At 40.5% G+C, this 26,358-nt stretch overlaps 1 protein-coding gene across 3 annotated transcripts in view; it reads left to right on the top strand.

Moving 5' to 3' along the window:
- Nucleotides 1–26,358, top strand: part of MDN1 (midasin AAA ATPase 1) — a 164,887-nt gene that overhangs the window by 65,798 nt on the left and 72,731 nt on the right. For all 3 annotated transcript variants that reach the window (XM_066358873.1, XM_066358874.1, XM_066358875.1), the window contains 14 exons: nucleotides 1,074–1,208; nucleotides 1,291–1,429; nucleotides 2,017–2,155; nucleotides 2,430–2,560; nucleotides 4,935–5,079; nucleotides 7,695–7,824; nucleotides 9,744–9,962; nucleotides 10,802–10,999; nucleotides 11,910–12,118; nucleotides 12,851–12,973; nucleotides 15,982–16,179; nucleotides 17,594–17,701; nucleotides 18,620–18,808; nucleotides 26,216–26,305. In XM_066358873.1, coding sequence (XP_066214970.1) covers nucleotides 1,074–1,208; nucleotides 1,291–1,429; nucleotides 2,017–2,155; nucleotides 2,430–2,560; nucleotides 4,935–5,079; nucleotides 7,695–7,824; nucleotides 9,744–9,962; nucleotides 10,802–10,999; nucleotides 11,910–12,118; nucleotides 12,851–12,973; nucleotides 15,982–16,179; nucleotides 17,594–17,701; nucleotides 18,620–18,808; nucleotides 26,216–26,305 — 2,153 coding nt within the window. The remainder of the gene's footprint in view (nucleotides 1–1,073; nucleotides 1,209–1,290; nucleotides 1,430–2,016; nucleotides 2,156–2,429; nucleotides 2,561–4,934; nucleotides 5,080–7,694; nucleotides 7,825–9,743; nucleotides 9,963–10,801; nucleotides 11,000–11,909; nucleotides 12,119–12,850; nucleotides 12,974–15,981; nucleotides 16,180–17,593; nucleotides 17,702–18,619; nucleotides 18,809–26,215; nucleotides 26,306–26,358) is intronic.

Genomic DNA, 26,358 nt, shown 5'->3' on the forward strand with positions numbered 1-26,358 from the left:
AGGATACAGGCACAGTGCCTTTAGGAGTTTAGGCAGGTGGTTGGTGGTGTCTTTTGGACCGTTTATCTGCCGAGTGGTGACGGGAGAGTGGTGCTGTGCCTGAGAGCCATAGAACACTGGCTGGTCAGGTAACATCAGTCCTGAGAGAAGGCGGGAGTGTTACTTGAGACTCGGCATTGGTCGTGTTGGTTTAATCTGTGGGGAGAATTTATATGTTCTTCTCCATGATAGGACAGGAAGCATTTCAGAATGTTCTGATTTAAAAGGTGTTGATGAGTCATTAATAGGGTGGTTAATCAAATAGCAAGGAGACTGAATAAAACTAACCCATGAATTGTACTTTCTCATCTTTACTGGTAAAGGATAGAAGAAGGAACACATTTTTTAAAAACTTTTTAATTGAAATATATAGTAGCTTGTGTAAAGCTCTGTTATTTCATGTATAGCTCAGTGTATTTTTGCCTATGTACATACTTACGTAAATCGCTACCTAGGCCAAGACTTAGGATACCTCTGGTACCATAGAAGAGTCCTTCATGACTCCTGCCAGTCTCACCTCCTCAGGAGGGTAGCCACTACTTTGATACTGATCACCACTGATTGGTTTTGCCTGTGCTTGAGTTTTAGCTAAGTAGTGTCATGACCCTGGGTCTGGCTTCTTTTCACTCATTCTAATGTGGGATACAGCCATGCTGTTATGTGCACTTCATTTTTTAAAAAGTTGTTATTGTGTTATAACCCTTTGTGTGGAGATACCATAATATGTTTAGCCCTTCTCGTGTTGATGGGCATTTGGATCCTCTCCACTTTTTAGCTATTATATATAAAGCTGCTTTGACCATTGCTGTATATGCCTTTTGGTACACATACGTCCATATGTGTTGAGTCTACTTAGAAGTCATGTTACTGGAATCATGGGCAGGCATATGGTTAGATGTAGTTTCTCCCAGTTTTCCAAAGTAGTTCTTCAGATTTCCTCTCCTGCAGCAACTAATGTGAGTTGCTATTGTTTTATATTATCAGCATCCCTTGGTATTGACACTTGACGGTTCCTCATTTTTTATTTTTTTAAGGTTATATGCTTCTGGCAGGCCGTGTCAGAAAGCAGGAGGAGGTTGATGTGATTCAAGAAGTCCTTGAAAAACATTTCAAAAAAAAATTGTGTCCTCAGTCTCTCTTCTCCAAAGAAAATGTCGTAAAATTGCTGAGTGAGTAGGCCAAAATATCCAGAAGAGAATGAATTAAATTACGCTCATGTTGGAACCTAAATATTTATTCTACCTTTGATAGGTAAATTGTCTACTCAGATATCCACATTGGAGTCCAAGGTCAGCCATGTCGTGTGGACCGAGAGCATGCGGAGACTGGCGGTGCTGGTGGGAAGGGCGCTGGAGTTCAGTGAACCGGTGTTGTTAGTTGGAGACACTGGGTAAAGTCCTGTGACCATACTGACTCTGAGGGTTCAGTTCAGTTCCATAGGGTTACTTACCTCCGAAGGACTCATCAGGAAAGCCGTCTTTTTTCCTTGTTTTCTCCCCTCCCTTCCTCTTCTTTTTAAGGAGCAGTAAGGGATCTACTGTTGTTTATTTTCCCTTACCTGTAGACCTTTGTGATAGAAAAGAATGATTTCTTGCATCATTGTCACTGGGGCTATTTTTCTGTTTAATTCTTTTAAACCGTGACATGAGTTCTGTAACTGTGGAAGAGAGCAGCACATGTGCTGGTGTGTGTGGAAAGTCTGTAAGAATAGCTTTCTTTCCCCACCCTGGTGGCGATTGGTAGAAACAGGAAGGATGGAGTTCATGCCGTGTGTGCCATTCTGGATAAGGAACAGGGCAGGGTGTTTTCATTTTGGGGAGGTGCGCCCCTGGGCCAGGATGCAGACAGTCTGTGTTGGCCAGCACTGTCTGTTTCTGCAGTGAAGCTCTCACTGGGGCTCCCCCATTTTGCTGACTGGGGTGTTGTGGGTGTGTATTTAGAACTCATGCTCCTTAATCTGGTGTGTCTCTCTGACAGGTGTGGAAAAACCACCATCTGTCAGGTGTTCGCAGCCTTAGCAAATCAGAAATTATACTCAGTCAACTGCCACTTACACATGGAGACCTCAGACTTCCTGGGGGGGCTGCGGCCGGTGAGACAGAAGCGACAGGACAAGGTTTGTCGGATAGCAGATGATGTGTACATTCCTTTGAAGGACTGCACTTCTGTGCATGAGTCAACTGTGGGATTCTGTGCATGGTGGGGTTTGTGATTCTAGGTTTGATAAGTATCTTCAGATTTATTTTGTTGTGCAGGACCTGTCCCGTGTTCTTAGTCCTTGACTTTCTGGCTGAATGACCACTTCTTCCAGCAGAAATCAGTTAGCTACATGTGTGCCGTCTTGTGGATACCTGCCCTTTCATTTCATCTCCTCCTTTTCCAAATTGTAGGAAGAAACTGACACAGCAAGACTCTTTGAGTGGCATGACGGGCCTCTGGTTCTGGCCATGAAGGAGGATGGCTTTTTTCTCTTGGATGAGATCTCGCTGGCTGATGACTCTGTACTGGAAAGACTTAACAGGTACACCCTCTGTGTTTGATGTTTTTGCTGATCTTGTTTTTATAGGTATTAATTTTTGTGCATAGAAAATATTTGAAAATGCAAATGTAAATATTTGAAAAGCTAATGAGTTAATAATTTTTTTTTAAATTTTTTTTTTTGCCTTAGCATGTAGGACCTCCTTTAAGAGGCCTAGTTTTTGGCCCTGGCCAGGTGATTCAATAGATAGAGCATCATCCTGGCACACTGAGATCGTGAGCACCTGGTTGGGGCACATATGAGAAGCAACTGATGAGTACACAACTAAGTGGAACAACAAGTTGATACTTCTCCTTACCCTCTCCCCCTCCCTCCCTCTCTCTCTCCCTTGCCCCTCTCTTCTGTCCCATCTTCCCTGCCTACCCTCTCTCTCCTCCTCCCCTCTTCCCTCTCTTCCTTCCCTCCTTCCCCCTCCCCCTTCTCTCTTCTTCCCTCTCTTTCTCTCCCGCTTCCCTTCCTCTCTCTCCCTTCCTCTCCCTCTTCCCTTCCTCTCTCTCCCTTCCTCTCCCTCTTCCCTTCCTCTCTCTCCCTTCCTCTCCCTCTTCCCTTCCTCTCTCTCCCTTCCTCTCCCTCTTCCCTTCCTCTCTCTCCCTTCCTCTCTCTCCCTTCTTCTCTTTTCCTCCCTCTCTCTCCCTTCCTCTCTCAAATCAATAGAAAAATTTAAAGAAAGAGGCCTAGTTTTCCTGTTAATAATCAGGAAGATGGGACTGTGGCATGGCTAGGCTAAAACAAATGAGCCTAAGTTAAATTTCTTTCTTAAGGCAAATAATATGGCCATTTTCTTGGTTTTTATTTTTTAAAGGAACTAGAATCAACATACTAGATATGACTGTAAGCCTCTCAAAACCTCAGACCAATATGAATATTAATGTGTACCTATTTTTCTCTTTAAATATAATTTATATATCAAAATGTACTCGTTTTAAATGTATAGTTTAATGAGTTTTTGTAAATTTACTGTTTGCAACCACCACAATCCATTTTTACAACATTTTTGTCTCCCCTAAAGGATCCCTCATGTCCATTTACAGTTTATCTCGGATGTCACCTGCTACTTAATCTACTTTTTGTCTCTAGATCTGTCTTTTCAGGACATTTTATTTTATTTTTTGTGATAGAGACAGAGGGACCGATAGGGACAGATAGACAGGAAGGGAGAGAGATGAGAAGCATCAGTTCTTCGTTGCAGCACCTTAGTTCATTGATTGCTTTCTCATATGTGCCTTGGAGGGGGGAGCTACAGCAGACCGAGTAACCCCTTGCTCAAGCGATCGGCCTTGGGCTCAAGCTGGTGAGCTTTGCTCAAACCAAATGAGCCTGTGCTCAGGCTGGCAACCTTGGAGTTTTGAACCTGGGTCCTCTGCATCCCAGTCTGATGCTCTATCTACTGCGCCACTGCCTGGTCAGGCTTTTCAGGACATTTTATATAAATGGTCTCTTCTCTCAATTTGCATTAATGTTTTGATGTTTATTCATGTTGTGGCCTATTCTTAGTTGGTTTCTTTTTATTCCTGATAGTGTTTCAGTGTGTGATAATACTATATATTTTCATCCATTCGCCATTTGATAGTATTGGGGTTTTTACTTTTATTAATGATGCTGCTGTGAACATTTGCATGCAAGACTCATTATTAAAAGGTTTTTTAAAAAAATATTCATTGTAGAGAGGAAAAAGAAAGAGAGAGAGAAGGGAGAGAGAAGAAGGAGGAGCAGGAAGCATCAACTCCCATGTGTGCCTTGACCAGGCTAGCCAGGGTTTTGAACCGGCAACCTCACTGTTTCCAGGTTGACGCTTTATCCACTGCACCACCACAGGCTGGCTAATGTTGAGGTCAGCCTGCCTGACTGGTGATGATGCAGTGGATAAAATGTCAACCTGGAATACTGTGGTTACCAGTTTAAAACCCCTAAAGATTTTATCTTTATTGACTTGAGAGCGAGGGGAGAGAGAAGGGAGAGGAGAGCAGGAAGCATCAATTTGTAGTAGTTGCTTCTCATATTGCCTTAACCAGGCAAGCCTGTGTTTCTGAAACAGTGACCTCAGCATTCCAGGTCAACACTCTTATCTACTGCACCACCACAGGTCAGGCAAGACGCTCAGTTTTAAAACACATGCCTTAATAAGGGCACGCATGGAAAAAGGAATTATTTTTGTTTTTATCAGAAATATTGTTTTGTCACACAGGATTTGGGATAATTTGAGTCATTTTAAAATGTGTGGTTGGGAACCATTACAGTGAAAGCTCAGCAGAGGAGATAACATTTTTTCTTTTTGAAGAACATTGGAGACCCCAAAATAGAAAGAATGCACAAGCCTTTTCTAACTTTATATTCTACTGTTTTTTCTGTCTTTCAGTGTTCTCGAAGTAGAAAAGTCTCTGATTTTAGCTGAAAAAGGCAGCCTAGAGGACAAGGATAATGAGGTAGAGCTGTTGACTGCTGGGAAGAAATTTCGTATCTTAGCAACCATGAACCCTGGGGGCGACTTTGGAAAAAAGGAGGTAAAACCATATTCCCGAAGCATAATCTTTGCTTTTCTTTTTTGGCCATAGCTCGTTGGCACCTTTAAATGCAGTATGTAAAAATGCATTTGGAATTTTTATGTTGGGTAAAAAGTAAAAATCCAGAAAGATTTTTAGAATTATTACAAGGTTGAAAGATAATTCTAACAGATGAGCATTTCCTGTTTGACATCTTAACTTTGTGAATGTACCTGAAATTTTATTGTTCTAGTCATTTTACCCAGGTCTTCACATGTTACTGTAACACTCTAGAGCTCCGAGAAAAGTTGAAAATGAAATTCTTTTTATTTTTTAGATTTACTTATTTATTGATTTTACAGAGAGAAGAGGGAGGTGGAAAGTGGAGTCAGAAGTAGAGCCTACTCTCTTTTTTTTCAAGGAGCCATCCCCAGCGCCCGGGCCATCTTTTGCTCCAATGGAGCCTCGGCTGCGGGAGGGGAAGAGAGAGACAGAGAGGAAGGAGAGGGGGAGGGGTGGAGAAGCAGATGGGCGCCTCTCCTGTGTGCCCTGGCCGGGAATTGAACCCAGGACTTCCGCATGCCAGGCCGACGCTCTACCACTGAGCCAACCGGCCAGGGCCGAGCCTACTCTCTTTTTTTTTTTTCTTCATTTTTCTTAAGCTGGAAACAGGGAGAGACAGTCAGACAGACTCCCGCATACGCCCGACCGGGATCCACCCGGCACGCCCACCAGGGGCGATGCTCTGCCCACCAGGGGGCGATGCTCTGCCCATCCTGGGCGTCGCCATGTTGCGACCAGAGCCACTCTAGCGCCTAAGGCAGAGGCCACAGAGCCATCCCCAGCGCCCGGGCCATCTTTGCTCCAATGGAGCCTTGGCTGCGGGAGGGGAAGGGAGAGACAGAGAGGAAAGTGCGGCGGAGGGGTGGAGAAGCAAATGAGCGCTTCTCCTGTGTGCCCTGGCCGGGAATCGAACCCGGGTCCTCCGCACGCTAGGCCGACGCTCTACCGCTGAGCCAACCGGCCAGGGCCCGAGCCTACTCTCTTAAACACAAGTGTGGCTCTGTGAATGATTTTAGAGTCAAAAAAGAAATCACAGCTGAGAAACTCTTGGTTCTGCAGGTGGAATGTATCTGTTCTTCCAAGGGTTGTCTGGGTCACTGTCAGACGGTTGGAAAGAAAAGGGTAGAGTTGGTTCCTGCTCTTCAGAGGGTGGTTTAGGGTCCAGCCAGAGTCTTAACACCCCAAGACTAGGGGCTTTCAGGGTCGCAGAGACTCTCAGCGGAGAAGTCCGCATCGTGTGTGGGATTCTGGTCTGTTAAAGTTAGGAAAAGGGTCGAGTGGTAGCAGGTCATGGATAATGAGAAGAACCAGGGTTGGATTGTGAATAAATGCAATTTAGATTTTTGGTAACTTGGTGGGTGCTTGAAATATAAGCCTATTTTGGGCCTAATTTTCTTCAGTGTCATAAGAAGAAAGATTATATCACTGTGCCTCAAGAAATACTCTGAAGAGAAAAAATATTCCACAGTTTCAAACAAAATATGACAGAAGATATGATTTCAAGGTAGTATGTGTTACCTTGCCTGTCAGGATAGCTTAAGGTTTTTTTTACACTTTTTTTTTAAGATTTTATTTATTCATTTTAGAGAGGGGCGAGAGAGAGAGAGAGAGAGAGAGAGAGAAGGGGGGAGGAGCAGGAAGCATCAACTCCCATATGTGCCTTGACCAGGCAAGCCCAGGGTTTTGAACCGGCAACCTCAGCATTTCCAGGTTGACTTTTTATCCACTGCGCCACCACAGGTCAGGCGCTTAAGTTTTTTTTTAGCCCAAGATTGCCAGCTTGTATTTTTTATGATCAGTAAGTAGGCAGAGGTGGTCGGACTCTGAAGACCAGAGACACTCCTTATCTAGGCTGACTGGTAGGAACACGTGAGGAACACACAAGCATTGCTCTGGTCCTGTTTGGTAGGCTGGATGAACCGTGGATGGAGTTTGTGGTCAGGTGAAAGGAGAGCATGACAAGCTGGTGATTACATGCATGTGTCATTGCAAACATTTGTGAATGGAGATTAATCGACCTGGGGAAGCATAAAGAAGGGCAGGAGGAATCCACACTGAAGGCAGAGGCCCTAAGACTGGGCCGACTAGACAGTTCTTAGTTACACAAGAGGTAAAATATATACCTTGCAATTTTACTCTCATTGAACCACATAAAAGAAGTTTTCTCCATTTCCCTTTGGGAAGATATCATTATTTTCTAGAGCACTGGTGATGTATGTGCAGGTGAGAGAAAGGACAGGCCTTTAGGGGAAGGTGTTTGGGATTCGGAGTTGTCCACTGGGCCTGGAATCCTAGTGTACCACTTATACTCTATATGACTTTGGAATTCTGTACCATCTGTCAAGAAAGTGATGGCAATACCGATTTGGAAGGGATGGTGGAGAGTAATAAGATGACATATGGAAGGGGCCAGGACAAAGTAGGCCTTCAATAAAAAATTTATCTAGTAATTGAGGTACCAAAAGAAGTATCTGGCACTTGCCACAGACTGGTAGCTAACATTTTCTCAAGGCTTTATTTTCTAGCTTTCCTCATTGGTATTACATTGACATTGCAGTTTGTGTCCCTTACAGCTGTCTCCTGCCTTACGGAACCGGTTTACGGAAATATGGTGTCCTCGGAGCACAAACCGTGAGGATTTAAAACAGATTATCAGCAGTAATCTTCATCCAGGATTGTCTCTGGGCAGAATAGATCATAAAGGTGGGAGTTTTGGTGTGGTAGTGGTAATGGGGTGTGCTTTAGGGCATTAGCAGTATGTCTATACGGTACGTTATAAGGCGAAGGGGAGGAGAGAATTGGGAACAAAATAGATCTAAGGAAATGTGGAAATGTGATGCTAGCTTGTTACCATTTATTTTTATTTATTTATTTATTTGTTTGTATTTTTCTGAAGCTGGAAACGGGGAGAGACAGTCAGACAGACTCCCGCATGCGCCCGACCGGGATCCACCCGGCACGCCCACCAGGGGCAACGCTCTGCCCACCAGGGGGCGATGCTCTGCCCCTCCAGGGCGTCGCTCTGCCACGACCAGAGCCACTCTAGCGCCTGGGGAAGAGGCCAAGGAGCTATCCCCAGCGCCCGGGCCATCTTTGCTCCAATGGAGCCTTGGCTGCGGGAGGGGAAGAGAGAGACAGAGAGGAAGGAGGGGGGGTGGAGAAGCAAATGGGCGCTTCTCCTATGTGCCCTGGCCGGGAATCAAACCTGGGTCCCCCGCACGCCCGGCCGACGCTCTACCGCTGAGCCAACCGGCCAGGGCCTTGTTACCATTTATTAAAGTGTCCCTTCCCATTCGCAATGCTGTCTGCAACTTACTAAATACACCTGCTTGGCATAATCCTTCCAACATGGAGTTCTCATTTTTTTAACAACATACTATAATGAAATTCATTATTACATCCTTTTTAATTTATTGGATATTCTGAAATTCTGTTTTCTTAAATTAGTAGTGACATGGAGCATTCTGTGTAGCATATTTTAAAATGAATATTAATTATTTTACATTCTTTTTGGATAATATTCTTTATTACATTTATCACATAGGTTTTTATATTATGTTACTTCTTAATATTTATTGTAAAAAATTATATGAACCTATCTACTTTATCACTGATGTTCTTATTTCTGTGTAACAATCATAAATCCCCTTTAACAATGGATGAAGTTACCCATTTCTGTTAAGTCCCTGATGTACCTCATATTTATTTCACTTTCAAATGTAGCTCTAGGTACTCATTTTTAATACCTAGGTGAAGAAGCATTTAATTTCTTTCCTCATTGTTACTGGACTTCTTACCTTGAATTGTCATTTTAAGTTCCTTTTAAAGATTTATGGGTTTTTTTCTATAATTAGTATTTTTTTCTAACAAACTAGTTTTCTTTTGACCAATTCTCAGTATAGTCTTGAAGAATATTCCTAAATAGTCTTTTTGTTTTAATAAACATTCTTTGGCATTTATACTTTTTAGATAGGTGTTTACTATTGACTTCAGAAGTTATATATATAAAATGCTCTACTAAATTTAATTGGTATTGCTTTAACTTATATATTATTACTTAAGTATTTTATTTCCAAATATTTTTCAGCATGAAATTGTGATAATTAGAATAGCCATTTAACCTAAATCATGAAATAAAATTTATGAATTATTTAATTTGCTGAATTCTGATTGGATGCATTGATTTATGAAAACAAAAACCTGAATTAAAAGCCACTAAAAATGTAGTATTCCCTATTTCAGTGAATCATTTTATAATATAGTAAAATTTGTGTATTTTCTAAGATCTTTGTGTCTTCAAAATTCTGTCTGAACATGAACCAAATGAATATTTCTTTGAGCTTTCAAGATGTAACTTCTTAAGCTTTAATTCTCAAGTATTTTAAAATTAAAAGAATTTTTTTTTATATGTGTAGAATGCTATTTGTGAACCCTTTGGGAATGTGATAAGAGCTGTAGACCCCGCCTTAGAAAAAACGTCACAAAAATATGAATTCACAACAATTTGATTAAAATCTCATGGATCATGGTCCCTTTAGGCCATCTGTGGGGCTGGCCACGGTTATAGGTCTCCTGTTCTGGAGTGTGTGTAAACATTGAACACTTGCTTCCTTGTGTCCTAGGGGCTGACATAGCTGAGGTGATGCTGGATTTCATTGACTGGCTGACCCACCAGGAATTTGGCCAAAGGTGTGTGGTCAGCATCAGAGATATCCTGTCCTGGGTTAACTTCATGAACACAATGGAGGAGGAAGCTGCTTTGAAAAGGCCAGAAACAATCTCCACTGTGACAGCTTTTGTCCATGCTGCATGCCTGGTGTATATAGATGGAATAGGTTCAGGTATGTCGTGTGTTAGCTGGTCGGAACAGGGATTAGAGCAAGTCCAGACCTCTCACCCAGATACTTTATAGCAGTGCTTTTGAACTGCCAGTCTGTGAAAGAGTTAACCACCCTGATGTTGTGTGAACTTTATAGACCCACTGATACTAGTCAAACTGACTAATGCTCAGGGTGATTTCTGCCTTAGTGTCCTCAAAATAATTCTCCTGTTTTCACCTGTCCCCAAGTATAAAACATTGAAAACTACTGCTCTATTGGGTTAGTCTAATATTTCCAAGGCTCAAAATGGCTTTCCCTTTCTTTTTACTCTTTTTGGGATGTGGTAGACATAAAAGGTATGCTGAAAACCTCTCATTGCTTAGAGGCAAGGGATTTAGTAATCCTGAAGTGCTCATTATGAATAGAAGACTACTGGAAATGCCGTTCTCCTGAGGGACTGGGTAATTCCTAACACAAATGGCCATTTATAGTTAATGGACCTGAATCCTTCTGTTTGTTTTAAGTTTACTATGATTTCATAAAATTCATTATTTAAATTGTTTTTTTAAGCCATGACAATTAGAAGTATAAACCAAAACAGCAGTGCCACATTAGTTATCTTGTCTCCATGCTGGTTAGTCGTGGAGTGTCAGGAGTGCTTTACCGAATCAGCTGCTACTGAATTGATTATAAATTGTGGGGAGAGGGAAGTCAGACTTCCTCCTTAGACCTGCTTACATTAACAACTGTGTTTCAGAGAGGGTTTTATTTTCCCAGGAAACTGCCCCAAAGCTCTTGCTGAATGTTTGTGAAGCTTGGTGTTTTGCTATAATTCGATGGACTAATCTTCTATCTTTTAGGGGTCACTTCCTCTGGGTTTGGTACAGCCCTTTTGGCTCGCAAAGAGTGCCTGAAATTCCTAATCAAGAAACTTTCCAAGACTGTCCGACTTACAGAATGTCAAAAAAATGAATTGAAGATTTATGACAGACTCAAGGCCAAAGAATTCACTGGGATAGATAATCGTTGGGGAATTCATCCATTTTTTATACCAAGAGGTAAGGATTATTTTAAATAAATGAAGATTGTCTTCTCGTACATTATAGATATTTGACTTTGTGACATTTTGTTTGGTGTGTTATCCTCATGATTATTTTTGAAGTAGTTATCTGAGTTAGGATATGATTGGCATAATCATCGTGTGAATGGTTAAAAACATATAATGGGCATATAATGAATATTCTCTCTATCCTAATAGGAGAAAATTTGGTTGTTAATCTATGAATAAATTCTTACAAAAAAAGCTTTTCTATAGTGATAGTTTTCAGCCTGTATGTACCAACTGTAGAACCTTATCACCTTTTATAAAAACAGTTTTGCGAATCCTTGAGGACAGGTTAGTCACTCATCTTCCTAACTGGCATCTGACATATAGCCTGGCAGTCAGAGGCGTTCAGATGTCTGTTGATTGAATGAAAGGATGAACAAATGAATGATTAAATGGGAAATACAGATAACGCATCCTTAATTACTCTTGGTGGCTTAAAGACCATGGATGAAATTGTTTAATATGGAGCCATGTGACTTATATGCGTAGTTTACACTTCAGTTTTAGGAGAATACCTATTTATAAAGGTAAATTGTACAAGTACCTATAGAATTTCCAGGTATAGGGATTAGGAAAGATGTGTGCTTGCAGCTAGACCTATGTAAAAGGTATATGTGTAAGTATGAGAGATGGAGAGATCTGTGCAGTGGACACAGTAGCCAGTGTGCTGTTGGCCATTCCTCTAAAGCACTTTATGGGCCTCAAAGTGGGGAAATGTTGAAATGGGGCAGAACATTTTCACCGCTGATGGTACTTTACTTACTGACAGTCTACTTGGTGATTCCCATAATCTCTGGTTGACGGATATATGGGATTTTGTGATGTCCAGCTTATGTGTGGCTTTTTTCCCTCTACTAAAGGCCCTGTCCTGCACAGGAGTAATATTGCCGACTATGCACTGAGTGCTGGCACCACAGCTATGAACGCCCAGAGGCTCCTAAGAGCTACAAAACTGAACAAACCCATTCTCCTGGAGGGCTCCCCTGGTGTGGGCAAGACGAGTTTGGTGGGAGCATTAGCAAAGGCTTCAGGCAACACTCTTATTCGAATCAACTTGTCAGAACAGACGGTAAGCTTAGTCACCCTACAGCTGATGAGGATAAGTATAGGGAGTAATGTTTGTATTTGCTGACAGTTTCCTGGTCAGGCATAGTTATGACATTGTCGGTATCCCAAATATTTCCTGGCTCTAAAAGATCACGACAGCATGACCTTCCAAACTGATTCTCTTTCTGGAATCATTAATAGCTGATGTCCATAGTAATATTCTCTCTGGATTCTTTATTCTAATTCTATCTTGAGAATTACCCACTTTAGTATTTATTATAAATTTAACCTCATTTTATTTTTGTCTTTTCTAAACTAAAAAAAAATTAGTAGGAATAAACTGACCTCTAAAACAACTGGATGACAATGTGGAACAGAGATGCCAAATAAATTAGAATTTCTTGGGATGGGGTCTGAGAGCAGGACAGGGGGATTATTACTGGTTTTTGTTATTTGTTTGTTTATTTATTTTTAATGTGAACAGCTTAATTTCCAAGTACAGCCACAGTTGGGAACTGCCAATTTGGGCTCCAGCTCCAATTGATTTGGTACTTGGAGCATTGTAATGAGAAGGTTCTTGGGGACGTGTCTGGGCTCCTGGTTTAGAATGCTGAGATGAATAGTTCTGTCTTGGGAATAAGAAGGAAAAATGGCACAAGGCCCAAGTATTTTTTATTTTAGATTTTGGGTTGAGGGATCTAGTTAATTTTTTATGTAAGTTTGGCTTTTCTTCATTTCTTCTCCCCTCTCAAAGGACATCGCAGACCTGTTTGGAGCAGATCTCCCTGTTGAAGGTGGCAAGGGAGGAGAGTTTGCTTGGCGTGATGGCCCCTTGCTGGCAGCTCTGAAGGCTGGCCACTGGGTTGTGTTGGATGAGGTGAGGGGACTGTCCATCATGCCCAGGATGGGATCTCAAGTTTGAAGAACAGTCACACTTTCAGAGCTCGGTGGCATGTCTCAGTGGATGATCGAATCATGCTATTTCCTAGTAAAGACAAATTCTCTAATGAAAAGAATCTTCCTAGGTTTCTTTTATGAATAAAAACAGTCACTTGTCAGAAAGCACATATAGGGAACCCCCCCCCCCCCCCAATAAAACCTACAAGCTTTTCTACTTTTGTAAGGTGGCCTCGGGAGAAAAACTGCCTCTTAGCTAGTATTTTCCTATAGTTTCTGATAGGCTTGCTGTTTGTATTTATTTCATGGGTATTTTACAAACATTGCCAACCACCTCATGTATTATCAGTGCAACAGAGAGACTGGGGAAAGTTACCTTTAAGAAGAGACATATAAAGATGGGGAGAAAATTATCATTGTTACATATTTATATTAGATAACTTATTGCCCAGAAGTAATTGTGGAGCTTACATTATAGGAGTGATGGAAGTGCTAGAGATGAAACTCTGTGTGTGTGTGTGTGTGTGTGTGTGTGTGTGTGTGTGTGTGTGTGTTTCCAAAGTGAGAAGCAGGGCGGAGGCAGATAGACAGACTCCTGCATGCGCCCAATCAGTATCCACCCAGCATGCCCACCAGGAGGCGGTGCTCGGCTCATCTGGGACATTGCTCTGCTACAACCAGAGCCATTCTAGCGCCTGAGGCAGAGGCCATGGATCCATCCTCAGCGCCCAGGCCAACTTTGCTCCAATGGAGCCTTGGCTGTAGGAGGGGAAGAGAGAGACAGAGAGGAAGGAGAGGGGGAAGGGTGAAAAGCAGATGGGTGCTTCTCCCGTGTGCCCTGGCCGGGAATCAAACCTGGGACTTCCACACGCTGGGCCGACGCTCTACCGCTGAGCCAACTGGCCAGGGCCCAGATGAAACTTTTGACATAAGCCCCAGTAGGTTCCCTGGGTCACTAAGGTCAGAGGGTATGCTGAGGTCTCCTTTTCTGATGAGCTGCTTTCTGTGAATCTAGGGGAGATGCTAAGGAGACAGTTTTTGGGAGTTATTTTTCTCCTTCAAATTCTTTGGGAAAAAAGTGGGATAGAAAATTCATTATCCAGGAAAAAGGAATGCCTGGTTGTTGTTGTTTTTTAAATTTTTTTAAATTTATTCATTTTAGAGGGGGATGGGGAGGAGCAGGAAGCATCAACTCCCGTATGTACCTTGACCAGGCAAGCCCAGGGTTTTGAACCAGTGACCTCAGTGTTCCAGGTCAATGTTTTATCTACTGTGCCATCACAGGTCAGGCCAGTGCTGCCTAGTTTTAAAGCTTAAGCCTTTTAACTATCCTCCAGTTGGGTGAAAATGCACCCAGGGACCACAAGGGCATTCTGGACTTGCAGTTACACTTTAGTGCAGTGTTTAAAACTTAGCCTGTTTGGGCCCTGGCCCATTGTCTCAGCAGTAGAGTGTTGACCTGGTGTGTGTAAGTCCTGGGTTTGATTCCCAGTTAGGGCACACAGGAGAGGCGACCATCTGCTTCTCCCCCCATTCTCTCTCTCTCTTTCTTCCCCTCACATAGCCATGGCTCGATTGATTTAAGCATGTCAGCCTGATTGAATCAGTCAGAGAGACTGATTCAAGCAGTCTCTCTTGGACCTGAGGATAGCTCCATGGAACCACTGTCTGAGGCACTAAAAATAGCTCAGTTGCAAGCATGGCAGATCATCAGCCCCAGATAGGGATGCCAGGTGTATCCCTGTTAGGGCGCATGAAGGAATCTGTCTCTGTATCTCCCCTACTCTCACTTAAAAAAAAACCACAACAGGCCCTGGCTGGTTGGCTCAGCGGTAGAGCGTCGGCCTGGCCTGGCGTGCGGGGGACCTGGGTTCAATTCCCGGCCAGGGCACATAGGAGAAGCGCCCATTTGCTTCTCCACCCCTACCTCCTCCTTCCTCTCTGTCTCTCTCTTCCCCTCCCGCAGCCAAGGCTCCATTGGAGCAAAGATAGCCCAGGCGCTGGGGATGGCTCCTTGGCCTCTGCCCCAGGCACTAGAGTGGCTGTGGTCGTGGCAGAGCGACCCCCCGGAGGGGCAGCACACCGCCCCCTGGTGGGCAGAGCTTCGCCCCTGGTGGGCGTGCTGGGTGGATCCCGGTTGGGCGCATGCGGGAGTCTGTTTGGCTGTCTCTCCCCGTTTCCAGCTTCAGAAAAAGAAAAAGAAAAAAAACAAAAACAAAAAAAACACAACAATTTGGAAATGTATAGCATAGGTTTTGCTCTGTAGTGCTGATATAATTGTGACATTTGAAATTATAGTTCGGTTTTTGCCCATTTGAATTCTGTCAATTCACATTTTTCTGATTGAATTTTTCCACATTTCCTTAAAAAACACCCATACTTTTCATCCCTGAGCTCTGAACTCAGCATCTGAAGACCTGCATTTAGCCCTTTTTATTTTTGGTACAAAAACTTTGTATTCTTGTTTACAAAATTGTTGGTCAGAGTTAGCTGTGTAGATCTATTTTATGTAGTTTATGTCACAGCTTTTTAGGGCCATCTGGAAATTCATTCAGTGTTTGAGCTGGAGAAGAAACTTAAGTATGTAAAGATCTGTCCTACCTCATTTTTTAAAATTCCAGAGTGCAAAAATGAGATACCTGTGTGTTGGCAAGTTTTTTTGTAAACTGCGATTTATAAAGTAGGTCAATATGGGTCATATAATGGAAACAGTTTAATTTTATAAAATATTTTAACTGCTTTCTAAATATTTATTCTTAATATTTATTTAGTTTACTGAAAAATCATTGATAGTTTACATACATCAAATCCAATATCTATATGAAATAGTAATAGGATAAAATCACATCAGTCTTTCACTCAAGAAGAATGTTACCACTACTGTTTGAGCTTCCTCCTTCTACAGATACCACTAACTTTTGCGCATCCTTGCTTTCTGTTATTGTTATACAGTGTATATAACATTCATGCATTTTCTTCTCCAAATAGCTCAATCTGGCTTCTCAGTCCGTATTGGAAGGACTCAATGCTTGTTTTGACCACCGAGGAGAAATCTATATTCCTGAGTTAGGAATGAGCTTTCAAGTACAACATAAGAAGACGAAGATTTTTGGGTGTCAAAATCCCTTTAGACAAGGAGGTGGGAGGAAGGGCTTGCCCCGGTCTTTCCTTAACAGATTCACTCAGGTGAGATTCCCTGCACCATAGAGACCACAGCTGGGCTGTTGGGAGTGATGAGACTTCTTGCACGTAGCTATTTAGGATGTTCTCTATGAGAGTGAGAGAGAATCATTTAAATCTGTTTTTTAATTCCACGTCTTTATATATAATGAATACTAATATGACTGATTCTCATCACTTCTCTCCTGGTGTAATCCCTTTGCCTATATCCCAGAGGACCTGGTGTATTACCAGTTGGAAGATAGTAAGATCACCACCCTCTTCAGGATTCTATTACTGTTCTCAGGATTAAGGCCAATATATAACCTTTTCAAGTGTCTGTGTGATCTATGAAGACATTAAAAATAATACATTTTAATTAAAGTGGGAAAGAACAGAAAACTACCATGAAGAATTTAAAAATCCAGATTCTTCATACCAAAGTCAACCATAATTCACATTTGATATATTTACTGCCTTTATTCACATTTGCAGAGATAGAGTGTGTGTGTACATATGCTCGATTATTTTAATTAACATCTGTTTTTCAAAGTCTGGCTCATCTAGAAGTTTAGAAATGGCTTTAGATGTTAGCTTTCTTTAATTTCTCTGCCCCTTGATAATTAAGAATTTGCCAAGTATCTTCTAAGAATAGTTTATTATAAAAAATTTCAAGCTTATTAAAAGTTTTAACAATTTATAGTGAATGCTCATATGCCTGCCATGCAGGATTTTGGTAGGAAATTTTAAAAAATAAATATACTTTAAAAAAGAAATTACCGGCTCAGCAGTAGAGCATTGGCCTGGCATGTGGAAGTCCCGAGTTCGATTCCTAGTCAGGGTACAACAGGAGAAGCGACCATCTGCTTCTCCACCCTGCTCCATCCCTGTCTCCCACCAGTCCCCACCCTATCTCCTTCCCTCTCCTCCCCTCCCACAGCCAGGGTTCTAGCAGTTTGGCCCTGGGCGTTGAATGTCTCCATGGCCTTGCCTCAGGCTTTAAAATAGCTTGGTTGCCAATCAATGGAGCAACGGCCTCAGGTGGGCAAAGTATTACCTGTTAGGGGGCTTGCCGGATGGGTCCCCGTTAGGGCGCATGCTAGAGTCTGTCTCTGCCTCCCTTCCTCCCTGCCTCTCACTTATTAAAAATAAATAAATTGCGTATATCTTATTTTATTCATTTTAGTAGAGTAGAGCTAATAGGAAAAACCTCAGAGGCTTTATATTTCAAAGATTTTATATATTTCTGTATCTTAAAATGCAAGGAAAGAAGTTTCTAGAACTGAAAATTTATGTATATATGTATGTATAACATAAATACATGACTGATTCTCATCAGTCATAAATATGACTGATTCTGAGGTATTATTTTTATGTCAAATAAAAATTTCTGGTTTTTAGAAACTATAGCCTCTCTCCATGTTATTTTTGGATTTTATAGGTCTTTGTGGATCCCCTCACAGTAATTGACATGGAGTTCATTGCCAGTACTCTGTTTCCAGCCATTGACAAAAGTATTGTTAAGAAAATGGTTGCTTTCAACAACCAGGTAAGTATCTATTTGTATTAATTGTGTTTCATTTTCCTGGTTATAAATGAATATCATTTCCTGAATATGGGACACTACCAAAATACCAGTGTCTCTAAGGTAAAATCACAGAGAATTCTGCAAGGTTATAGTGGGAGGGAAGCTATTCATCTGAAGGTTACAGTAATCAGGGTTCTATTGTATAAGATCTACCGGAAAGTTCTGTTCGTTTCTATCACAAGTTTTGACATGTAAGCACGTTTATTTGGTGCATGTGTGCCTCTCTATTTTTATCACTTCATAACTGACGTAGCAAATTAAAACAAAGTTGATTCACGTTAGTCTTATGTGTGAAGTGATAGTGTACCCATGGCTACTGATAAAGTTCATTTACGCTACTGTATTGTATACGAATTTCAACAAGGAAGAAATGCTACAGAAGCATGTCTGTCGCATCCACCATATTCCCCAGACGTAGCACCCTCCGACTATCACTTGTTTTTGTCTTTACAAAATTTTTTGAAGGGCAAAAAATTCAAAAATGAAGAAGATATCAAACAAGCACTGGTTCAATTTCTTGCATCAAAAGATAAAACATTTTTCAAAAATGGGATATACAACTTGCCCTCACGCTGGCAAGAAATCATTAATAATAATGGCAATTATATTATTTAATAAAGTTTATTGACAGTAAGAAAAATTTGTATTTTGTTTTATTCCAAAAACGGACAGAACTTTCCGGTAGACCTTATATATATCAAAGTTAATGCTTATAGGATATTCCTGGCATTTAGAAGTCTGGATCAGAGAAAGGAGACATCTCAGTCAAACCTATTAATTTCTGTTTCAGGTTATGTATGCATTTGTAGTACGTTAAAAGTCCTTAATGCAATCTCTAGCGGTGGGATGTGTTTTCCAATAAAGGCGTTTTCTTTTCAGATTGATCATGAAGTGACTGTTGAGAAGAAATGGGGTCAAAAAGGGGGACCGTGGGAATTCAACCTCCGGGACCTTTTTCGCTGGTGTCAGTTGATGCTGGTTGACCAGTCCCCTGGGTGTTACGATCCTGGTCAGCATGTGTTTCTGGTCTATGGTGAAAGAATGAGAACCCGAGGAGACAAAGAAAAGGTGAGTTTCACACTTGCTCTTTGTGTGTCTTTCCATCTGAAAGTTGATTTCTTCCTAAGGGAGAGACAGGGCACACTCACAAATAATATGGAACTTGGTAAAGCTGCTTGGGATTTAGAAGTTAAAGGAAGAGACTATGTATCATATATTTACCTACCTCAGGACCGAACAGTGTAGAGTAGTTTGCTTTGGAGTACACTTCGCTTATTTAAATCCTCAAGATTACAAACTTTCCTAAAACAGTATTGCCTGCAGTAATAAAGAACTAGGTTTCCATTGTCTTTCCAAGGCACAAAGGGCAGAAGCAGCAGCAGGAGGAAAAGGTGATACCCAGTAGGAGAGGAGGGTTTTCTGTTTTTAAAACAAGTGTCAAATTACAAAGTATTTTATCTAGAAAGTGTAAGTAGATATAAAGAGAAGATAATCTAAAATATACCTTCATAAGAAAATAACACTTGAATTCCCAGCTTAACACGTTATAAAGATGTCTGCATTTTTACTTTGTGGTATTTAAAGTCCAGTCTCACTGAATACTCACAACAGCTGTGGTGGCAGGTGCTGTCATGATATCATGACCTCTGACAGACGAGAATCCAAGGCTCAGAATCATGGAGTCTTACAGGTAGCAACTGATGTAGCCACATCTTGGCCCAGACCTTTCCATTTTGCTATTCCTTCTGCCATATAACAACTGCTTAAAAACAATTAATTAATGCACAGATCCATGCATTAGAAGCAGTAACCTCCTTCTTGACATGTGAAGCTGTGGCTATCCCATAGTACTTGTGGTTTTTACACATTTCATTCTCCTGAGTGCCCAGATCCCTTGTTATGTGGTCTTAAGGCTCAAGTCAGTTTATTAACAACTCATTTATTATGTGTAAGTGGCTTTTGATCATTATACTTGGAGAGAATTTTCTGCTAGTATTCTTTATACAACTTTTTAATATTTTTTATATTATTTTTTTGTGTGTGACAGAGATAGAAAGAGGGACAGATAGAAACAGACAGACAGGAAGGGAGAGAAGAGAAGCATCAATTCTACGTTGCAGCACCTTAGTTGTTCATTGACAGCTTTCTCATATGTGCCTTGACTGGGGGGGTACAGCAGACCAAGTGACTTCTTGCTCAAGCCAGCAACCTTGGGCTCAAGCTGATGAGCTTTGCTCAAACCAGATGAGCCTATGCTCAAGTTGGCAACCTCAGGGTTTCGAACCTGGGTCCTCTGAGTCCCAGAGTGATGCTCTATCCATTGCGCCACCGCATGATCAGGCTTACAACTTTATTAATGTATATACTTTATGTACCATCAACTAGTGTTCTTATTTTTTTAAAAAAAAATTTCATTTAGATGAGAGGAAGTGAAAACAGACTCCTGCATGCACTTCGACTGGGATCCACCCAATAACCACGATTGGGCTGATGCTCTGCCCATCTGGGGCCATGCTCACAACCAAGCTATTTTTAGCACCTGAGGCTGTGGCTCTGTGGAGCCATCCTCAGCACCCAGGGTGATGCATTTGAATCAGTCAAGCCATGGCCGCAGGTGGGGAAAAAAGAGAGAGAGGGAGAGAGAGAAGGTGGAGGGGTGGAGAAGCAGATGGTCGCTTCTGTGTGCTCTGACCAGGAATTGAAGCCAGGACATCCACATGTTGGGCTGATGCTCTACCACTGAGCCAGCTGGCCAAGGCTGAAAATTTCTTCATTCTCTTACTAGATACAGGGTGTTCATTGTGGCCAGACATTGACCAGTTGTTGGGTATTTGTTGGGTATTTGTTGGTCAGAAAGCGTGTCACTATAAGCTGTGGAAGTTTTCCCTCACTCCTCTTATTCAGAATTATTATAATTGACCAAATAGGTTTTTCTGGAGAAGAAAAAATAGTAGGAGTCATAATAATAGAAGGAGAAAGGCTATAAAAGCTGGAAGAGTTCAGATAAAAGGAATCTGACTTTATAAAACTAAATAAGCCAGCTAGAGTGTTAAAGTATTTATAAATTTAACTAGGGAGAAGAGTTTGATAAGCTCTAAAGTGGATTATAAAGCCAGAAACCACCTGACCCTAGGAATAGGTGACAGGAGCACTTTCTCCTGTGCTGCATTTTGACCTGTAGTCAGTGTTTGACATTAATAATGATTTTATCTTTTTTTCCTCGAGTGTCTTCCATACTCTACTTATGTATGTGTATTTATCAATACATAAGTATGTATATTTAGCTATAATTCACATGTACCATTATATTAGTTTCAGGTGTACAGTACAATGATTTGATACCTGTATACATTGCAAAATGATTACCGCAGTAAGTGGTTACTGTCACCTTACATAATACAAAAATTTATTTATTTTTTGATGAGAACTTTTAAGGTCTGTCTTGGCAACTTTCAAATATGCAGTACAGTATTAACTACAGTCACTATACTGTACATCCCCATAACTTACAATAACATTTTTGTTTGTTTTTTCTGACTTCAGTTCAGTATGCAATGATTTGTATAAGTATTTGCCACTTTGTTATAAACAAGTACATTGGTGTAAATATTTTGTGTGGCTGGAATTCTCCTGATGCTATATGGTCTAAATTGGTGTTTTTAATTAGCCCCTCCCCCTTTTCTCACCTTTGCTCAACACTTTTTGATTTTTTTTTTAAATATTGTATTTGTCCCCTTTTCTTTTTTTTTTTTTTACACTTTAAAGTAAGATATGTGCAGTGTGCATAGGGATTTGGTCATAGGGTTTTTTGTTGTTGTTTTTAAATATTTTTTTAATTTTTTAATTTTATTTATTCATTTTAGAGAGGAGAGAGAGAGGGAGGGAGAGAGACAGAGGGGAGAGAGAGACAGGGGGGAGGAGCTGGAAGCATCAACTCCCATATGTGCCTTGACCAGGCAAGCCCAGGGTTTCGAACCGGCGACCTCAGCATTTCCAGGTTGACGCTTTATCCACTGTGCCACCACAGGCCAGGCTTTAGAGGGGGGAGAGAGAGAGAGAGAAAGAGAAAGAAAGAGAGAGAGAGAGAGAGAGATAGAGAGAGAGAGAGAAAGGAGGAGAAGCAGGAAGCATCAACTTGTAGTAGTTGCTTCCTGATGTGCCTTGACCAGGCAAGCCCAGGGCTCCGAACCGGCAACCTCAGTGTTCCCAGGTGAAGCTTTATCCACTGCGCCACCACAGGTCAGGCGATTTCTTTTTTTTTTCTGAAGTTGGAAACAGGGAGGCAGTCAGATAGACTCCCGCAGCCGACCGGGATTCACCTGGCATGCCCACCAGGGGGCGATGCTCTGTTACAACCAGAGCCATTCCAGCTCCTGAGGCAGAGGCCATGGAGCCATCCTCAGTGCCCGGGCCAACTTTGCTCCAGTGGAGCCTCGGCTGCGGGAGGGGAAGAGAGAGACAGAGAGGAAGGAGAGGGGGAGGGGTGGAGAAGCAGATGGACGCTTCTCCTGTGTGCCCTGGCTGGGAATCGAACCCGGGACTTCGCACGCCAGGCCAACACTCTACCACTGAGCCAACCGTCCAGGGCCTCCTTTTTGATTTTTAAAAGAAAACCAAAAAGGAAATAAGATTACTAAGAAGTTTTCTAACAGTATTTCTACTAAGGCAGTGTTTCCCAACCTTTTTTGTGCCATGCCCCACCTTAACCTTTCTAAAATTTTTATGTCCCCCCCTATGTAACATACATAATTTTTAACATTAAAAAATTGATTTGTTCACTTAATAAACATAAATGACAGGTTCTAGGAAGAAATCACTATGAAATTGTTAGCAAAACACAGTAAGTAAAATTTCAAAACATATAATGAAAAACAAATTTAAATTCCAAATAATTTTAATACAGATTTTTCTATATTAATTTATTATTTTAATTTAGTGTGATCCTTGCGCTTGATGCTTGCTGCACAGAGATTTTATATTAGGTTCCAATTTGGTTAGCTTTAGCCTCAAGTCTCCACGTTGTGTTATATTCATCCAATTTCTTTTTTTTTACCAGTAAATCATTTACAGCACTAAATTCACATTCAGCTAAAAATGAAGATGGAAACGGTAGCAATAGTTTTCTTGCACATTTGGTTGAATTTGGGTATTTGATTTCTGTTTCTTCACAAAGCCATGCCATCGCTCCTTTGATATTAAATAAAGCTTTAACTGACTCATCATTTTGCAATTCTGCGAGTTCTTCTTGATACTGCATATTTGATATATCAGACAAATCCACTAACATTGGCTGCATCATCCATGTTGGGAAATCAATTTGTTTTAAATCAGAAAATCTTTCTTTTAAATCAGCCGATAGAATATTCAAATGATTGACAATAACAAGTCAAGCGGTATCAGTTACTTCACATTTTTGGAGCCAATGAAACTGTTTAAAGTTTTTGTTGTTAATATGTTTCTGACATAACTCAATATTGGTAATGAAACCAAATATCTTTGCTTTTGCATGGACAAGAGTTTTATTTGTTCCTTGAAGTTGCTTATTTAATATATTTAGTTTTTCAAAGATATCGGCTAAATAACTCACAAATGCTTTACCATCTATTGTTAACAGATACTTCATTTCAGGTTTGTCGCTTAAAAAATCACTGAGTATCAAACAGTTCCATAAATCTTTTCAAACAGTTTCCTTTAGATAGCCATCTGACTTCAGTATGAAGTAAAAATCTCACATGGTCTTCATTTTGTTCTTCACAAAATAGCTTGAAAAGACGCTCACATTTGGCACTAGCTTTAATAGCATTAACACACTTTATTACTGTATGTAATACTTCATTCAGAACAGGCGAGATGTTTTTAGCTACCAAGTTTTCCCTATGAATAACAATGCACAAGAATTATTTCTGAATTCGCATCTTTCATCAATTTTAAGCAGCCATTTTTCTTGCCCATCATATTGGGAGCACCATCTGCAGCACAAGATGTTCTATTTTTCATTGGTATATCATTGACATCTAAGTAGTTTTTTAGCTTATTATATATATCTTTGGAGGTAGTGGTGCTTTCTAACCTTTTACAGAACAACATTTCTTCAGCAAAATGTCCTTTATCAATATATCTTACGTAAGTTATCAATACTGCCTCACTGTCTCTCAAAGTTGATTCATCCATTTGCAAGGAGAATTTTCTTATTTTCAGCTTTTCAATAAGTTGTTTTTCAATATCCTCACTCATTTCGTCTATTCTTCTGCTAACAGTATTGTCACTGAGTGGCATAGCTTTTACATCTTTGTCATCTTTTTCAAGAACCATTTTAAGAAATGCTGATATTGACGGTTTTATTAAATTCTCTCCTATAGTGTGATTTTCTCCAGTTTTAGCGATGAATAAAGAAATTTGATAACTAGCCTCAAGAACACGATTATTAGTTGAAGTATGAGCAGTAAATAGAGACTTTAATGTTCTTTTTTCAAAATTTTTCTTTAAAGTTTTAAAGTAACTCAAATCTGAATTAATATGAGCACTATGTTTCACCTTCAAATGCGCCTCAAGATGACCTCGTTTCATTGATTCTTTGGTCAAGCCTTGCTGGCATAAAAGACAAAAAGGAATCCGCTCATCGTGAACAGTGGGTATGAACCCAAATTTTAAATATTCCTCCGAATATTGACGAGTTTTTTTCTTGCTTGCACCACTCATTTTACTATGGGCTATAAGAAATAAAAATAAGATCAATTAAAAACTAATATTAAAATATGTGTTAAAATATATTCAATGTGACATAGAGTAAACATATACTAAAAATTCATATTTATTTAAATGTATATAACACATTTACTACACTACCACCGCAAATCAAAAGGTATCTATATTTTTTCCACTTGACAAAATTTTCTGGAAAGTTATGCTTCTAAAATTAAAATTGTCGTGCATGCACTATTATAGCCCCAATAATATTTATAAAATATTAGTGCTTTCTAGCCCCGATGCAAGAAGTACTTAATAAAGAGTTTAATATTGATAAAAATAAAATCAAATACTTACCAATTATATCTATACAATATATATGTATATTTATTAAATCAACGAGCTTTTACAACAGTTTTGACTGACACTTATTTCAAATTAACACCAACTGAATGATATGAAACGCTACAGAAGTTGTGATGGGCCAATTAGGTGAGAATAACTGCGTTGTTTAGCGAGTTTTTAAAATGTCCAGGGTTCCCCGCGGCAGACGGCACGCTCCGCGGTGAACCCAGGACGAAGTTTACTTGACGACGCCAATCACCCAGTTGATATTTTGGTCTCGTCAAACGAAATTATACTTAATAATTATTTACCGCAATTATTTAAGAATTGCATTTTTTGTTAAATTTGGCACCGATATCTAGCATTGCATTTAAATGGCCCGGGGCGAAAGTTCAAGTCGTGTGGAGTCCATTTTCAAATTGCCCCGCTTAACTATCGAATTGCCCCCCTGTGGGGCATGGGCCCCACGTTGGGAAACACTGTACTAAGGAATGGTAACTAAATGTAAATAATCAGAGAAATAACTTTGGTTGTCATTTTACATTAATTTTTACAAGGATAACAGTGCTTTTGTAGTCAGACCAGCTAGATTTGAAATCAGTTACTAACCATGAGCAAATCATGTGTCACTCCTGTGAATCCTGTTATCCATTTCTATAAAATAGAAATAACACCAATTTTGTAAGGCTGTAAGAAACAGAAATAATCTCTATTAGAGCACCCATTATAATGTTTGACATGTAGTAGGCACTCAAGAAATAGCCGTTCTTTATAGTATTCATAGTGTTGTTCTCTTCTGCCTATTTTGGAGGGTTGTGTCTTTTTTTTTCTTTTTTTTTAAGGGATAAACAGGAAGGGAAAGAGATGAGAAGCATCAAATTGTGGTTGAGGCCGTTTAGTGGTTCATTGATTGCTTTCTCATATGTGCCTTGTCCTGGGTTGGGGGGGCTTCAGCTGAGCCAGTGACCTTGAGCTGAAGCCAGTGACCATGTGGTCATGTCTATGAGTCTGCGCTCTAGCTGGTGAGCCCACACTCAAGCTGGCGACCTCGAGATTTCAAACCTGTGTCCTCAGTGTCCCAGGTTGACACTATCCAATGTGCCACCACCTGGTCAGGCTTTTTTGGGTTGTATCTTGAATGATGAACGCATTTCTTTTTTTATCTCCAGATTTGCCTTAGTATCCATGGCTTTATTTTAATTTATGGTACATTCTCACTGGAGTCTCAGATAGTTTGAGATTATGTGATTGCTCTCTTTTTGAGCTCCAGTTTGCTTTCATTTTGAAGAATTAAATAAATGTAATCTATCCTTTTTGTGACTAGTTTTCTCACAGTATGGTAACTTGATTTACTGTGCATGTTTTCTAAAAGTATTTTTCCACAAGTTTTGACTCGAATTTGGTGGAGTGATTTGTTTTAATTGTACCATCTTCTTCCTTTAGGTCATTTCTGTGTTTAAGGATGTGTTTAGTTCAGATTCAGACCCATACATGGCAACCAGACTGTTTCACATCACTCCCTATAACGTTCAGGTGAGGAGACCAGGATAATGCTCTTTTTTACAACTTTCTGATTTTTTCCACTC

The sequence above is a fragment of the Saccopteryx leptura genome, chromosome 1 (assembly GCF_036850995.1).
Source record: "Saccopteryx leptura isolate mSacLep1 chromosome 1, mSacLep1_pri_phased_curated, whole genome shotgun sequence".
Classification (NCBI taxonomy): domain Eukaryota; kingdom Metazoa; phylum Chordata; class Mammalia; order Chiroptera; family Emballonuridae; genus Saccopteryx; species Saccopteryx leptura.